The sequence below is a fragment of the Durio zibethinus genome, chromosome 16, assembly GCF_047325235.1.
Source record: "Durio zibethinus cultivar Kanyao isolate XHJ-2024 chromosome 16, ASM4732523v1, whole genome shotgun sequence".
Classification (NCBI taxonomy): Eukaryota; Viridiplantae; Streptophyta; class Magnoliopsida; order Malvales; family Malvaceae; genus Durio; species Durio zibethinus.
This window is the reverse complement of record NC_143177.1, coordinates 23,467,337-23,484,554: the sequence shown is the minus strand read 5'-3', so window position 1 is coordinate 23,484,554 and position 17,218 is coordinate 23,467,337. Positions and strand designations below refer to the sequence as shown.

Below are 17,218 nucleotides of genomic sequence, written 5' to 3'. Positions count from 1 at the left end.
AGTGCTGTATTGGGTTAAATTTTTTATCCAACCCAAAAAAAAAAAATTACTTTTCTGCTTTGGCTTCTGGCTTCTGTGTTTTCTTTGACACGGGAGAACTGACGAAGATTTTTATTTTGACAATGGACGAGGAACAGAGAATTTAACCAGGTAAAGAAGGAAAAAAAAAGTTTGGGTCGGGGAGGTCCCAGAGGAGATCCACGTGGAACATGAGGTGGGCCTGGCGGCGTCAGTCAAACACCATCAAAACCTTACCAAGCCAACCATGAACCCTTCTCTTGCTCTCCTTCAGAATCTTACTTACAACCATTACCTTCACTGTAAAAAAATCCTTCCTTTTTTTGGGTTTCTTTCTCTTTTAATTTTGAAACCATAGATAGATAGGCCTTGATTTCGTAAGCTCACAAGAAATAAGATTAAAAACTAATAAAAATGGTTCTTTTTTTGAGTTAAAAGTTTTAGCAAAAAAAAAAAAAAAGAAATGTCAGTGGCGGAGCTGAAAGAGAGGCATGCGGCGGCGACGGAGACAATGAACAATCTAAGAGAGCGATTGAGGCAGAGACGCCAGCAATTGCTCGACACTGATGGTAACAATTCTCAATCTTTTTTTTTTTACTGTTTTCGTTTTTGTGAGTTTTGAATTTTTGTTTCTGAGATATGTTTGGATTTTGGTAAATTATGAATAGTTGCCGGATATGCAAGCTCGCATGGGAGGACTCCAGTTACTTTTGGCCCAACCGATCTGGTTTGTTGCAGGACCTTGCAAGGTCACACTGGCAAGGTAACTTTTTAGCCTTCTATTGACAATTTTTGATTTGATGATTTTTTTATTTAAGTTTGAAGAAGTGAATTTGCTTACTAGTTATTTACAATTGAGTTGCTTTGAGACATGGGTTTCTTCATTTAATCTGCAAAAGTTTCTGGCAGAGTGCAGTTGCTTGTTTTTCTTTCTTGCTTATTTCTTCATTGCATGATTTGGAGATAAACAGGCTTCATGTTTTGATTTTTGGCACCACCTCAATCTTTTTAGTAGTTTTCGGAGTTTATGTTTCTGTCCTAAGTGGGTGAATGAGTCTTGTTTGTGTACTTGCATGTGTATTTTTCTCCCAGGAACAAGGAATACTTCTTGCTATGTAAATAACTGAAAACAAGAAATGCTTTGTTGGAAGTCAAAAAAGGTGATTTGGTCTTATTACATAACCTAGTTAAAACTTAATACTGGGCAGTGAGACCCCATGAAGGCCGAAGCAAGCTGTTTTCCCCCCTTGTCATTTACTGAAATGGGAACAAAGCAGCTGTTAAATTAAAATATATGGGTATTTTGATTGTTTCAACAAATATACAGCCCCTTTATCACTGCATGATGATACAAAAAATCAACTTAAATTCAACTAAAAGCAGCTGGAGTTGGAGGAAGTTGTTGTGACTAAGGCAGATTGCTTGCCAGTTCATTAAGCTGGAAAATGGAGTAAGCAAGAAAATGCCAGATGGCACAGGCTAACGTGGTTCACATACCTTATCTCTAAGCACTCATTGATTTACTGGATGGTTGTACTGAAACGACTACCAACCAAAGAGAGGCTGAGAGCCTGGGGAATGGACTGATGACAGGTGTGGGTTATGCAAGACTGAAGCAGAAACAAGGGATCATATGTTCTTTGGCTGTGCGTACTCGAAAGAAGCCTAGCAGTGGTTGCTTCAATTTTGCAGAATTTGTGAAGTAGTGGAGAATCGGGGTTCAGAATTAAATTGAGCAACAAATAGATTGAAGGGGAAAGCATTGATATCCATCATTTTTAGACTAGCATGGAATGCCTGCATATACCTCATATAGCGAAAAGAAGAGACAACAACACAGCTGCAAAATCAAATTCAAGATGCTGTCCGAATGTGGTTACAGGGCCTGAGCCATATTTCTGCAGATGCAATCAATAAAGAGTTATGTGATGCTTGGAACCTAAATGCGGCTATGCTAGAATTGGCTGTTAGTTAATTGTACAGACAGTTGGATAGTTACTTTGTAGCAAAACACTGCTTGCTTGGATAAATAAACTACAACTTATCCAAAAAAAAATCAACTTAAATTTCATTCAATTGTAGATCACTTGCATAGTGCTAACTATGGATGGTGTAATCTGTTTGTATTTAATTTCTAAGAAATATGCAGGTATACTCATTGGATTGGACTCCAGAAAGGAATAGAATCGTCAGTGCATCACAGGATGGACGCTTAATTGTGTGGAACTCTCTGACAAGCCAGAAAACTCATGCCATAAAGCTGCCTTGTGCATGGGTTATGACATGTGCTTTTTCTCCAACAGGTCAATCAGTTGCCTGCGGTGGTCTTGATAGTATGTGCTCTATTTTCAACTTGAATTCACCAACTGACAGGGATGGGAATCTACCAGTATCAAAAACACTTAGTGGGCATAAGGGCTATGTTTCCTGTTGTCAATATGTTCCAGATGAAGACATTCACATTATTACCAGTTCTGGTGATCGGACATGTGTTCTATGGGATATTACAACAGGCCTGAGAACTTCTGTTTTTGGGGGAGAATTTCAATCTGGACATACTGCGGATGTGCTAAGGTATTTTAGTGTTTTTAAGTTAGCTCAACTTATATATTGTTATAAGCCCGTTTTTAATGGAAATTGTGTCCAATGAAAACTCATTCTCTGGTATCTTTACAAGATCATAGCAAGTGCTTATCTAGAAGTTAAAAAAAAATAGTGGACATTGTGAATCGACCATAAGGGAAGTTGGTTTTGGTCTAGTTGGATTACCCAGTCATTGATTCACATTTAGGGAGCTTTTCAATATTTTTGCAAAGTGGCCTGGGTATGAAGTTGATACAGGAAAGTTTCCATGAATATAATGGTTGATATACTTGTTAACTGCTGGTTAGAACCTTGAGGAAACCTGAACCTCTGTTTCTGTATTTTAAATTGCATGCATTGATTTATTCTACTTTTATTAGTCATGTGACGGACCCTATGACCAGCTATGTTCATGTTTACAAGAAGTGTAATGTTATAGAAACTTCTTATGAAAGATAATAAGTTTGTTTTACAATGTTATATTTTTCATTGTTTCAGTGTCTCAATTAATGGATCAAACTCAAGGATGTTTGTTTCTGGTTCATGTGATGCTACTGCACGGTTGTGGGATACTCGAGCTGCAAGTCGAGCAGTGCGTACATTTCATGGTCACGAGGGTGATGTTAACACTGTGAAGTTCTTTCCAGATGGCAATAGGTTTGGAACTGGATCAGATGATGGAACTTGCAGGTTGTTTGACATCAGAACCGGTCACCAGTTGCAAGTATACTATCAGCAGCCTAGTGATAATGAGGTTCCTCATGTGACATCCATTGCATTCTCCATTTCTGGAAGACTTCTCTTTGCTGGATACTCAAATGGAGATTGCTATGTATGGGACACTTTATTGGCAAGGGTACAAAACTCAACCATCATCTTCTTCTTTCCAGCCCTCTTAACTCTCAAACTTGAATTGTTTCTTAATATCTTCATAAAGCTTATTTTCTGCATGAAGATTCAATTCTTTCTTGAATCTTGTCTCACATATTGCTTTAGGCATAACGTTTTTATTTGTTCTTATTCATGATGGTTTTTCCCTGCTCATCAACATTGGTGATTCCCAGGCTTTTATGTTGCAGTGGCAGTCTCATGCTTTTGTTGGTTTTGACACTGTTCTAAATTGTACTGGCGTAGCCCTACATATGGTTTTGCTTTGTTGACTTAGATGCTTTATAAATACTTTAGCTGAAAGCATAAAGAGTGTTATTGAGTTTGCAACCTTTCTTCAGGTTAAATATGGCTGAAATGCACCATATGAGGCATCAAATTTAGTGCGTTATAGTCGTTAAATTAATGAATTCCTTTTGTTGCCTGGGTCTGTCTTTTACTTTTGAGCTTGGGTACCTTGGACCTTCAACTTTTTTTTCCTCCCATTCTTTCAACTATTTGCAATTAAGCATGAGCTCAAATGATTTATAGCTTATTCCATTTTGGCATATAGTGGGCACTGGTTCTAATCACCTCCTCTTTTGGCAGGTTGTTTTGAACTTGGGATCTCTCCAGAACTCACATGACAGCCGAATTAGCTGTTTGGGTTTGTCAGCTGATGGTAGTGCCTTATGTACAGGAAGTTGGGATACAAACCTCAAGGTCAGTTTATGTTGTCATTTTATCAAATGCATTTGCAACTTGTAGAAATGAAAAACCAACCATGCCTAGTCGGTTTCTTCTGTTCTTTCTTTTTCTTTCTTTTCTTTTCGTTTTTTTTTTTTCAAACTGAATCTAGTATGTATTGATATGAATGGGAAAATGAAAATTCAGAATTTCTGCTTATCCTTCTTGTGATATCGATCTTGATGTGGCAGATTTGGGCATTTGGAGGGTACAGAAAGGTAATTTGAGTCCTAAGACAGGAAATCATTTCCATATTGTGAGTCCTCTCCGCCTCAGGCCCATTCTTCCTGATGCAGTCCTTCCTGCAGTGTCATATCTGGAAGATCCTTTTGTATTTCAGTCATTTTCGTGCTTTGGGAAACCCTAATCTTGTAACTTTCATGTCCAAGAGCCAATTCGATTAGTGCATGAAGAAAGATAAAAGGTAGCGTTGCTTGAGAAGTTGTATTGGAAGAAAGGTTGATTTGCAATTTCTTAGCTTTGCTCCTGATTGTCATAAATTTTTGTTTTCCTCATAGTAACAATTAATTGTACCCTGAGTGCTACCAACTAAATTGTCTTTGACTTTGGTTTTAATCCCTTCCCCCAATATGTGTAATGTAACATTTGTCTTTACAGCGGGTCAATGCTTCTTAACTGTCCAGATTGTTATAGCTCGGGATTAGGCCTCCTTTCTGTTTAATCTCCCTCGTGGCATTGTCTGTGTCCGATAATTCTATCAACTAGAAGCCAAAACTCTAGCAAAACCCTTTTCTAAGTGTGATGAAAGCCCCGATATTTGCAAAGCGCAACTGATTCAATAAACTAAATCTTCTGCATATCGTTCGTAGAATTCATCATCCTTCGTTGACCTGTTTTTTATCAGGATTAGGAAGAATGGAAATAATCGGTTGTTTTTTTCTTCTTTTTTCTTTGTCAAAGAGCGAAGATCGAGTACAATCCAATTGCACCTAAATTGTGGGTTAGGGGCAATTATTTATGGGAAAAATGAAAACTTGAGCCGTAGAGAGTTCGCTTCAATCATTATAGCTACTCTGAAGTCGAACTTCATATTGGCAAATAAACAAGGTTCGTTCAAATTTGGCATGTCATATCTATAATGCTGATTACCACAAGATCACCAAATGTTCCTTATGACAAGAAAAAACAACAGCACCTCAAAGTTCATGATTATTAAAATCAAGCAAATCTTGATGAATCCTATACTTAATCCCACATAATAATTCTGTAAAAATAAAAATCCCTTCTATGAGCCCGACTTGAATGATACAGAGTATTATTGCCAGAATAACTAATGACCAGATAAAATGCAGGTGGGGCATTTCAAATTCTTTCTACAAGCTTATCTGGTTTTGCAGCCATCTGCCTCCGACCTCATGTAAAACCAAAAAAAAAAAAAAAATCATAGAAGCTGGCATTAGACGCAATAAACAAACAACTGACAACCTAGCCGCTAGCTACAATCTCATGAATGGCGTCACTGACAGTTTCATCCTCAGATCTAACAGCAAGTTTCATTGCTATGTCCTTTGGGCCGTCAATTCCAAATTGCAACCGCACAAGCACCTTCACATTGCCCATGTATACTCCAGATAAAAGACAAGTGTGTGATCTTGAATTGCTAGGGACAACCTCCGTGCCCTGGACACCACCAGAAAATAAATAAATTAAAAAAATCAAATTACATTAGAATTGCAGTGTCCAATGTCAGGCATTTAAGTAATTAAAAGTAAAATGCATATCCATCGCAACAGCATGAAGCAAAGCAAAAAAAAACACTGTGCACTTACCTCACAGGGTTGCATGCCAAGAAGATTTATGACAGTATTAACAGCTTCAGCCAGGCTATCCCTTGGGCCCAGGCCATATTCATCTACACGCTCAAAATCTTGCCCCATGCTTTCCCATGCATTCCTGAAATTTGAGACACCCACCTTCAACATGTAATCAGCTGCAACAACCTCAAGCTCCTCCAGTTGGTACTCATCCTCTACTCCATCGTCCTCAGCCTCACCAGTACTCGGATCAACCTAGCAGAACCAATGCAAGCATGAGATACAAAACCACCTAAAATGGCCACTTCATTTATGGAAAACATACTCTCTATAGCATATTAATAGAAGTTAAACTCCCTCAATTCATGCCAAAAGAAGAAAGAGAGAGAAAGAACAGTTTGGGGAGGGGGTAAATGAGATTTCTTTGCAAAACGTGTTTTCATTCAGAACCAATTTAAACTTGATGTGTTGTCTTTGCTAAATGTGTTATCATTCAGAACCAATTCAAACCTGATGCGTGGCCATTACACATTCAAATAAGAGAGCCTTATAAAAAGTCACACAGTTTGCCACAGCAAAAAAGGGAAGATGCCATACCTCTTTTACGACGAACCTCAGCATATTTGAAAACTTTCCTACCGCTGGTACCCCCTCTGGCTTTTCAAATGCCACAAACGTCTGTCCAGGTGAATCATATGGAAGTGATCTTAAAGGCTTTGAAGCTACTTCAGCAAATTCCTCAGCCTCCGAAGCATCCACAATAACAGTGACCTGGTAACAGGCAGATTAAGTTATAACGATGGTCTATCATTGGTTTTGAGTAATCTATAGATGCTTCATGTAATTCAATCATTACATTCTCCAATAATTGCTCTGGAATAGTATTAGTGCAGTTGTACTGAAACACAACATGACCATCAAAAATATGTTTGACAACATTAACTGCATATTCTGTTTCTGCTTCTGTCAACTCCACAGGTGCAGAGGACTGTACAATAAAATTTAGAAACAAGGCATTAGTAAGTCCAAAAGCAGATTAATGTCTAAATCAATATATGCACAGAACACACAAGGCAAAGTCAATGGAAGTGCCTTGAAAAGCTTGCCAAAGTTTGCAAACTCGGGAATTGATGAAAGCAGCTTCTCATAAGCATCAAAAGTTGATGGAGGGCCAGTAGGAGGAGCACCAAGACCAGTTGGCTTTTTACCGGGAGCCTTCTTCTCAACCAGTGGCTGAGTCTTGACCTCCTTTGGCACAGAATTAATGTCAAAAGACTCTTCTGATGGCTCCTGCACCCAAATTAAACACGTGAGATCATGACCTAAAAAGCAGAAAAAGTGTAACAGAAATTTAGAAACTAACATAATTTTTCAAACTGTTCTCCAAGTTCACCAGAGGGATATCTAGTGAACCAAAGAGAAACTCCTTTACATCTTCACCAGTTTCAACAACTGCACCATCGCCACCCAGTGCATTAAGATAGAGTGTAGCTCTGTCACGAACCTACAAACAAAAGATTTAAAAATCCTTAAATTATTTGAATATTAACAGCACATTTGGCTTCCCAAAGCTTGAGATGAAGAATGCAACAAACACAAAAAAACAAATGAAAGGACAACGATGCATGCATCAGCATATAAAACAAACGTACAAATAAAAAGAACAATTGCAGGTGCAAACAGTAAAAAAAATGGCACCGTTCATGATAGACTGACCTCATCATCATTGTCAAAGAGACAGCGTCTTAAGAGAACAAATATGCGGGGCTGCAAAAGAGAGTAGTGCAAGATTTTCCAGCTTAAATACATTAGCAATGAGTCTCAGGATGAGATTACTTCAGAAAAAAGAAAGAGAATAATTAAGATTTCATACCTTCAATTCACAAACCATAGCACCGAATTTTGCTAGGGTGCTCACTGCACCAGCTCGGACAGTTGCATTCTCAAGATGCACACGGTTATAAATGTACCGTATATATTTGCCTGGATCAGAGGTTTTTGGGCCTTCAATCCCCAGAAAATGAAGTATCTATAATACAATGTTGAGACAAATTTAATAAAAGTCGAAGATGGGAGAAAAAAAGGAAACAAAAAGCAAAATGTACACGACAGAGGTGATGCAAAATAATGGATGAAAGTGATACCTGGGTGGAAAGATATGTGAATTCACAATCTTCAATGAACTCACACAAGTGAAGCAATCCACTCTCCTTTGCTTCAGGGATATTTCTGATGAGAATTACAATTGAATCTACAATGGCCTTTTTGTATTCAAATCCGCCTTCTTCCCTTAGAATATTGCTTAAGAAGTTCATCCTGAAGATAACAATGGATAAAGAGTGTTTTAAGCCACTAGAAAAGAAGCACCTTCTGAAGCCTACTAACCAATAATGCAAATCCAAGTATCCCTTACAAAGTTCTGTGCTTCAATGGAAACTTTAAGCATAATGATCTTATGGCTTCCACAACAACAATTTTGAATTCATCAGCAATATCTGACATAAAATTAGTTATCTGCTTCATAAGGCGATCTACACTTGACTCATTTCCTGTCTTGAGAAGGGTAGTGATTGCAAGTGTGGCAATGCTTCTGTTTTGGTCAGAAATTAAACTCTCCATGTCAATATTGCAGTTAGTGACAGCCACGGGATGAGTCATTGCAACCTGAAAAGAAATTAACATAGTCAGAAATCAAAATGCACGGATAAATACATGTGTTTGAACAAGAAAGAAACACCAATAAATTATGATTGAAAAGTAATTATATGTTTGCTAAACAATATAGTAACAGAACTTTGAACAAGCTCCATAAGTGTGTTTGAACTTCTGCAATTTGCAGAAGAAACTACCCCAGGCCCTCTCACTAAAGTGCTTGGCTTTCATTTTCCTTAAACCAACAACACCAGTGTCTATATAATGGCGAGATACACTACCGAGCAAAGTAAAATAAACCAACCTTGTTCAAGGTACGAACTGCAGCAAATCTCAGCACTGGCTTAGAAGAGCTTAAAAAGAGCTGAAGAACTGTAATTGCTGGTGTCAATTCTCGGCTTGTCACACCATTGAGCTCTGTGATTGCTCTAGCAGCCTCAAAAATCACCATCTCAGCCTTATGCCGCAGACAGCCCTCAAGAAAATCATAGAAAGGGCGATCCCCTGTTTGAGTGTTATTGGCTGACTCACGAATAACCTGCAGATTCACCAATTACTTCATAATGTTTGTGAATTAAAAGGTTAGCAGAAGGGCATAGACATTTTAGAGACAGTAAATACCTGACTAGTATAACGTATCAATAGGCATTGGGCTAAAGGCGAGCGGGCACTTCCCTTACTCAAACTACTAACCAGTTTATTAACAGCTAGTCGATCATTTTGTCGTATCTGCAAGCACAAATCACATACATTCATCATAGATGTGTTTAATTTTACACAAACTGAGAGGACTAATTTAATGATAATCACCCCACATAAAACCATGCATATACACACATGCAAACATGCAAACATGCAAAAGTAATTTTTTACACAAACTGAGAGGAGTAATTTAATGATAATCACCCCACATAAAACCATGCATATACACACATGCAAACATGCAAAAGTAATATATATTTCTACTGCATGAAAAATACTGTACTTTTGTTTATTACATACATTTTTGTTACCACTTGCCACGGATAAAACCTATAAGTACTGTTCTAACTTGGATAAAGAACCAAGCATGCAATGTGTTAAAATCCATTAAAAACACAAGGCCACTAAAATTATTCAGAAGAACCCAAAAACCAAGACAAGCTATGTGCCACAACCTATTTTCAAGGAAAACTTTTATCTTCATAGATACAAAACTTAAATCAGTTAACAGGTTATGCTTGAATCTAGCAACTGATTTCTAATACCAAATATAACCCCAAAACTTAACAAGGAATGTAACATACCTGGTGGAGCAATGCCAGAGCATGAAACTGCACAAGGGCTGCTCTTGATTGAACAGCTTCTTGAACCTCATTACTCCATCTTTTCACAATTTCAGGGTTTGTCTGCCAAAAAATTTATGATATGTTAACCAGTCATCAGGTTTTGATAATTAATATAAAAATTATATGAAAAACCAACCGTAAGAAAAAAAAAAAAAAAAAAAAAGCAGCACCTGAAGTAAGTGGATACCACTGACTAAGGCAGCACTAGCAACAACTGGATTTTTGTCAACAATTGCTTGTTTTAAGTATCTCTCAATCTGGGTTAGAAGAGTTCCGTCTGTTATCCGACAAAGCACACGAATAGCATTTGCTCGATACATATCAGTCTTGCTAGTCATGTCCTTCATAAGAGAGCTTGTGACAATAATAACCTATTGTCAACATGAATAAGGATTAATTAATATCTAACTTTGCACACACACAAAAAGTTGTTCAACAAGGATCGAAAATTCAAGACATATGTAACCTCGTCTGCTGATGGAGATAGCTCCTTTATCATCACATATACCATTCTCCTCAAACCTATATCCCTCGATTGGAAGAGCTTTGTCACAGCAAAAAAAACTTCTGTGGCTTCAATCTATCCATGTAACACAAGAAAATAGTTATTCATGATTAAACAAGGGAAATTTTCATGACAGTGCTGCGCGTTTTGTTCAATATACACACTTACTAAAGTAGAAATCCATATGACAGAGGTCAATTGTAATGTAACAAAGTGAAAAAAAGAAAAGAAAAGAAAAATGGATCTAATCCTTTCCAGCACAATTAAAAATGAAACACTGACCTTAGTGAACGTTTCACCTTGGTTCAGTAGATAAAGAAGCTTTGTGATAACCTGCATAAAAAAAATTATAAACAAACATTTACTACAAAATGAAAAAACAAACACACCAAATAGAAAATCGAAATTGCTTAAAAAGGAAAAACCTGAGAGCATCTCCGAGGATCAAGCTGAGGGTCATTGAAAACCCTAGCTTCTTGAAGAACTGCACCCTTCTCAATCCCCGAAAACGGAGAGTACTCCGCTGTTTAACAATCAAAACTACAAAATTAACAATAAAAAAAACCTTCTCAAACACCCAAAAGCTAGAGGAACTCAACAACTCTGCGAACAGAAGTGGAAGATAATAGATGCATTAAGCCGCGAGATCCACATCAAATGAACTAAAATTAAACGCATCCGTCGAAATTAACAAGATTAAGCTGCATTGCCCTTTCAGGAACAGAAAATCTAGTGGAGCAAGATTATGGATTAGATCAACTAGAAGTAATCGAAAATTCCACCAAAGCTAAAAAGCCGTAATCCCTCAAAATTAGATCTATAAATCACAAAATGCATCTCTAAATCAATTGAAATGAGTCAAAACTGCACAGATCTAGAAGCTAACAACTGATCTAACCACTAGCAGACCTAAGATTTAGGATTAATGAAACACGAAGTGCACAATCAATTCCGAACAAAAAAAGGGAAGAGAATAGACTGAAAAAAGTGGACTGAAGGCATCGAAGAAAATGAGAATTGAATTTACCTTCATCGTCCAGATCATCGTCTTTCTTCACCAAAGGCTGTGCCATCGCTAAATCAAACTCTGAATCTTCACAGATCTAAGGCGAGTTATATAACTTCTCTTCGTTTTTGTATTTGCAGGCGAGTGAGTCTTTTCCTTCTTAATCTTCTCTCGCTCGCTCGCTCTCTTCTGTGCGTTTTAACGCATCGGTCTTTCAATGCCGGGGGGCTTAAAATTTAAGAATGCGAGGTTGGAAAAAGGGTGGAGATCTGGTGGATCCGGAAACATTTACATAATCAGTGTTGATGTTGACTGACTAATAGAAATACGCCACGTTAATGAAATGAATATGGTTTGAATTATGGAATGGCCACTGGGTGTTATAATTTCTTAAATAGGGGGTTAGATGCAACGGCGGCTAGCGACGGTTGCCACCGGAGACGGTGAGTTTGCATAAATGACTGGAATGCCCTTACATCTTTTAAGCATGGTTTTTTTTTTTTTTTTCAAATTTCAATATTGAAAATGTCCTCGATGGGATTGAAGTTGGAATCTATGAAGATTGAAGCACCAATATATATAGAATTTTGAAATTGTTTCATAAAAAAAAAAAAAAAAACTTTAAAAGAATTATGCAGGAAAGGATTACTCAAATTTTCTATTCTTTTTTTGTGAAGTTGCAATACAAAGGTTTCTCACATAAATATAATTCATGCGTACTACTCAGGATATTTTTAGATCTAAATAATAAATTAATTTTTTTTATTAAAAATTATTAACAGATAATTAAGGATATTTTTTATTTTTAGTGTTACGTTAATTCGAATCAATTATCATTTTACAATTTTTTATATTGTTTATAAATAAAAACATTTAAATTTTATCTATCAAATCTGATTTTTATTTTATTTTTTATTTTAATTTTTAATTTAAGTATCGAAAATTAAATACAAAAAACACTTCGTGTCTTTATCTTTAACTACTCGTTTTATTTTTTATAATTTTAAAAAAAAAATTTCTCAGCAGAGTTCGACACTAACGAAATAGCATTTCAAATCTCCAATTTTCACCTTCCTCCTAGCCTCTTCCATGAATAGAAATCTACAAAGTGAGTATTCAAGTATGGTGGACGGTAAATATCAGAACAGAGAGCTAGTTGTTGACAATTTATCACTGGAGAAGCAGCTGTACTTCTATATAAAGTATTGGGTAGCAAATCATATTCAGGGGAAATGAGGTGCTCAAACATGCAACTCAAACAATAATCTTTTGATTCACTTCCAAAAGCCTGAAAATTAACAAGATCTAGCTAGCTAGGCATATAATTAGGTCGCCTTCTAGCAGAACGCTTAACACATGCAGCAGCACATGCCACCAGGCGTGGCGAAAAAAGTTTCCATCCTCCGTTGCACTCGCCCACAACGGTCGAGCCTGTTAATGCATATATAGTTGAAATTTTCACCATAAGCATCTAGTGTATCAAGATGTTAAGCTTATATGGTAGAAGGGAGACGATATTCGCACCCAGTCTACTAAGCTCTCAACCATATCCGAGGTCAGGTCCAGAGGCCGACGTCCTGTAATCAATTCCAAGAGCACAACGCCAAAGGAGAAAACATCAGATTTATCTGTCAGCTTGCCATTTGATGGCGTATTCAGGTGCTAAGTAACTGCATTTGTTGATTATAAGAAAGATCATCAAAAGTCTAATCAGATACGTTCCAAAGCGTGTGAATTCAAAGAATTTAACCAATTTTGCTTACCCAAATGCTTCCATGACACAAGTTGAGACATGAGTACTGTTATCTTAAGTTTATCCAACCCGAAATCTGCCATCTGATTTGCAATTCAGTATATAAATCCGAAATCAATTCAATCACATTATTTCAAGGTTATGGCATACTTGGCTTCGGAGCAGAAATCAAGCAGGATGTTGGCAGATTTGATGTATCTGTGAATGTTGCGAGGGTGGCCTGTATTCCTTAAATGGTATTATAAGAGAAAATGAAGGAATGTCGATTACCAAATTTACTTCCAATCTTCATGAAAAGTATGCTAAGACCTTTAGCTGCTCTTAGTGCAATTTTGAGCCTAGTAGTCCAATTCATGGTTAATAGTAGATACGGTGATTCGTGTTATGTAAAATATTAAAATTTTTATATTCGTATTAATGTTATAATTCATGTTTACATAAAAATATAAAATATTTTATTTTATTAAATCTAAATATAATTATTATTAAAATTTTAAATCATATCATATTCATATTCTGTATTCGTATTATATCTATATAATATCATCATATCGTATTTTAAATTATTAAATCTAATGAAAAGTTATCTGTCGTTAAATAATAATAATAACGTAATATAAGCTTTGATTTATATTTAATTTATAGAAGAATCTAAAATATTACTAACAGTCAGAATCCATAGATGAGTCAATGATGTTGCCCAAAAATTATCATTATCCCATTGGATACCATGAAGGTGGAATTCATAGACCAACATCTTTTTATCTCCTGCCATGGAATACCCAACAAGAGACACGAGGTGGCGATGATGGACAACGCTGATAATCTCAACTTCAGCCTGAAATCCACGTTGGCCTTGCCCACTACCGGATTTGAGACTCTTAACAGCTACTACCAAGTTAATTGTGACATATTGCCGGCTTGAGTTAGATCAGGGTCAGACCTCGCTGGAATGACAAAAAATAAAAATGATACGCACCGGTTCTTTAGATCAGGGTCAGACCAAAACAATGGACCATTCAAAGAATAATATAATATTGCTCTCGTTGAGAGTCGAACTCAAGACCTCCCGCTTACTAAACGGGTGCTCTAACCAACTGAGCTACGAGAGCTGATTAATAAGTTGCTGTCACCTTAATTACTTTCTAATAAATAATAGACCAATCAACGCAACCGAAAGTCAACTTCCCAGTCCAGACGGAAAGCTCACGTTGAACGAAACAGCAGTTGAAGCTGTCACGCCAACTTTCCTCCCCATGCATTAAAAAAATAAAAACCCAAAATATATAAATATAAAGCTGCCCAATCACAGGTCGCTCCAGCTTTTCCATTTTCCTTGGGAATTTTGAAAAAAATAGAAAGTTCGGCCAATTTTCCTTTGGATTTTTCTGTGTCAGACAAAAAATTCCACGAGCCTCTCACTCGATCTCTCTCTTTCTACTTGAAGAAAATTTTCTCTCTCTCTCTCTCTTTTTAATAGATCCGCCGATTCCTTAGCGTTTCGTACGATGCCGTCTCGCCGTAGAACCCTCTTGAAGGTCATCATCCTCGGCGATAGCGGGTTGGTTTTTCTTACAACTTTCCGTTTATTTCTACGTATTGATACGCATGTATTAATTTTTTTATGGAAATTCGTTTCTAGGGTTTTCCGTACGGATCTTTCGATTCGAAGTCTCGATTGTCGTTAATCTCTAGTTAGTTTGCCTTACGATATGCTATAGAATCTTTTTTGAAATTCAATGTTTATGATTGTGATTGTGCTTGATCTGTGATTTGCAGGGTAGGGAAGACGTCTTTGATGAATCAGTATCCTGCAGCAGTCGTTTTTTCATTATTAAACAAAAATTGAAGTCGTATTTGATTGAATGAATTAGTCATTACTGTGAGTTATGGCATTGTTTGCCTTTACATTTTACTTTTAGATATGTAAATAAGAAGTTTAGTAATCAGTATAAGGCGACAATTGGGGCGGATTTTTTGACAAAGGAAGTGCAGTTTGAGGATAGGCTTTTCACCTTACAGGTTAGATTTCATACTGAGATATATATGATTTAGTATAAAGTTAATATTGTGCTTTCTTGTGCTCGAATAGGAGCATTTTAACATTTTGATGAGCCTGCTTCAGCTGTTGACAAAGAAGAGGCTTGATTTTTATCTCTAGCTCATGAACCAAGCTTAGCTTTGATGGAATATAGCTTAACAGTTATTTTTTAATTACATTTAAGATCTGTAATAACAAATGCATCTTACTTTGCATTTTGATTTTATTAATTCAAAACCTCTTTTTACATTCAATTAAAGGCTTGTTGAAAGTTTCTTTTTCTCTGGTTATATTGTTGAGAATGAGCAAGTTTGCTATGATTCAGATGATGATTGGCTAAGTTTTTATGTTGTTTCCCTCATTGATTGGACTTAGGTCTGCATGTATTTTGTCTTCATCAAGCAAGGTTATCTGATTTAGCATTAGACAACCCTATGTGCCAGCATTGAGTATTCTTCTAGCAAATTGTAGCATTACATTCTAAAAAGATTCAGGTTTTGGATTAGGTTTTTTGTGTTATTTGAGTGCCCACTTTGCTCAAGATTCATCAAAATCATTTTCTTTTCCTAGATCTGGGATACTGCTGGTCAGGAAAGATTCCAGAGCCTAGGTGTTGCTTTCTACCGTGGTGCTGATTGCTGTGTTCTTGTATATGATGTCAACTCAATGAAATCATTTGACAACCTTAACAACTGGAGAGAAGAATTTCTTATTCAGGTATATATTCTGAAATCCCTTGAATTCTGCTGAAAATTATGTCAAACTAACTGAGATTTATTCAGTTGACAAATGATGATTTAAGACACCTCTTGCAGGCAAGCCCTTCAGATCCAGAGAACTTCCCATTTGTGGTTTTGGGAAACAAAATTGATGTGGATAGTGGAAACAATAGAGTGGTATGTATTTTTGTTAATTTTTCTACCTCTGCAGTAGCATTATGTACTCTCTATATATAAAAAATAATAATAATTTGCGTCCTGTGAACTGTAAAGGTATCCGAGAAAAAGGCTCGAGCATGGTGTGCCTCAAAAGGAAATATTCCGTATTTTGAGACCTCTGCGAAAGAGGGAGTTAATGTGGAAGAAGCTTTCCAGTGCATAGCAAAGAATGCCTTAAAAAGTGGGGAAGAGGAAGAAATGTAAGTTAAAAAGCATAATCATCTCCATCCCTAATCAGTTTTAACATTCCTAGTTAATTTTGAATTATGAGAAAAACCTTAAGATGTACTTTAATAGTGTCAGCTGTAACTCTAATCAGTTGCTGCATATAGATGGGCAACACCATACTTGAATGAACAAACTTCTGTGGCAGCAGCTGAAAGGACAACTGTGTCTTAATTTACTCTGCAATTTTAGCTTATTCCATGCACTATTCAATTATCTTTCTATGTAATTTTTTATTACTGCAAAGTATGAATTGAATTTTCTTTTTGGTGACTGAGACATAACAATATTTGCATAGCATATTGATTTTGAGGACCCATTGTCGCAGACTGATTGTTGTTAACAACTTAGATTCTGAAATTATTTTTCAATAGTTTTACTTCGTTTATATTTGTATTGTCTGATTAATACTTAATTTATTTCTTATTTTTTCATCTTCTGGTGGATATTTTGATCGTGAAGATACTTACCTGACACCATTGACGTTGCAAGCAGCAGCCGACCAAGGTCAACTGGATGCGAATGTTGAAAAATATTGTGGTTTTTTCTGGTTACGATAAATATCTTTACAAGTGTTACAAATGATTTGGCCTTTCCAACCATTTTTATGAATTCATATGGGACTACGGTTCAGTGTACCTTAGTGTTTGTTTGGGAAACAAAGTGGTCTGTTAATGCTCTAGTTGGATTTAGTTGTCTGGTGCCTTTGTAATGTTCAAGGGCCTCATTTGTTTTAACATGCATGTTTTCTGCTAAGCACTACTAAGTATTGTTTGTAGC

At 36.5% G+C, this 17,218-nt stretch overlaps 3 protein-coding genes and 1 non-coding gene across 5 annotated transcripts; 2 read left to right on the top strand and 2 right to left on the bottom strand.

The window, feature by feature from the left end:
• Nucleotides 1-25: 25 nt before the first annotated feature.
• On the top strand, nucleotides 26-4,858 carry LOC111296712 (guanine nucleotide-binding protein subunit beta-2-like). Its single transcript, XM_022891152.2, has 6 exons — nucleotides 26-587; nucleotides 687-781; nucleotides 2,168-2,592; nucleotides 3,100-3,457; nucleotides 4,078-4,191; nucleotides 4,407-4,858. Exons 1-6 carry the CDS (start codon nucleotides 482-484, stop codon nucleotides 4,440-4,442), a joined length of 1,134 nt encoding a protein of 377 aa, XP_022746887.2. The 5' UTR covers nucleotides 26-481; the 3' UTR covers nucleotides 4,443-4,858.
• Nucleotides 4,859-5,284: 426 nt separating this feature from the next.
• LOC111296704 (coatomer subunit gamma) lies at nucleotides 5,285-11,689 on the bottom strand. Its single transcript, XM_022891142.2, has 18 exons — nucleotides 11,503-11,689; nucleotides 10,901-10,998; nucleotides 10,758-10,808; nucleotides 10,437-10,550; nucleotides 10,141-10,341; nucleotides 9,929-10,030; nucleotides 9,264-9,371; nucleotides 8,947-9,180; nucleotides 8,404-8,654; nucleotides 8,135-8,306; nucleotides 7,864-8,019; nucleotides 7,707-7,757; nucleotides 7,354-7,494; nucleotides 7,083-7,280; nucleotides 6,847-6,978; nucleotides 6,588-6,761; nucleotides 6,006-6,245; nucleotides 5,285-5,856 (listed from the first exon to the last, which is right to left on the bottom strand). Exons 1-18 carry the CDS (start codon nucleotides 11,546-11,548, stop codon nucleotides 5,662-5,664), a joined length of 2,664 nt encoding a protein of 887 aa, XP_022746877.2. The 5' UTR covers nucleotides 11,549-11,689; the 3' UTR covers nucleotides 5,285-5,661.
• Nucleotides 11,690-14,272: 2,583 nt separating this feature from the next.
• TRNAT-AGU (transfer RNA threonine (anticodon AGU)) lies at nucleotides 14,273-14,346 on the bottom strand. The gene has a single exon. It is a non-coding gene; the product is annotated as a tRNA-Thr (tRNA).
• Nucleotides 14,347-14,447: 101 nt separating this feature from the next.
• LOC111296687 (ras-related protein Rab7-like) lies at nucleotides 14,448-17,216 on the top strand. Of its 2 annotated transcripts, XM_022891134.2 has the most exons (8): nucleotides 14,685-14,795; nucleotides 14,877-14,928; nucleotides 15,014-15,040; nucleotides 15,157-15,256; nucleotides 15,846-15,992; nucleotides 16,091-16,171; nucleotides 16,268-16,413; nucleotides 16,901-17,216. In XM_022891134.2, the coding sequence occupies exons 3-8, from the start codon at nucleotides 15,033-15,035 to the stop codon at nucleotides 16,965-16,967; spliced, it is 549 nt and encodes a 182-aa protein (XP_022746869.1). In that variant the 5' UTR covers nucleotides 14,685-14,795; nucleotides 14,877-14,928; nucleotides 15,014-15,032; the 3' UTR covers nucleotides 16,968-17,216. The 2 variants fall into 2 exon arrangements, with proteins under 2 accessions (XP_022746852.1, XP_022746869.1); XM_022891117.2 differs by lacking the exon at nucleotides 14,877-14,928 and having other exon boundaries at nucleotides 14,448-14,795.
• Nucleotides 17,217-17,218: the final 2 nt, after the last annotated feature.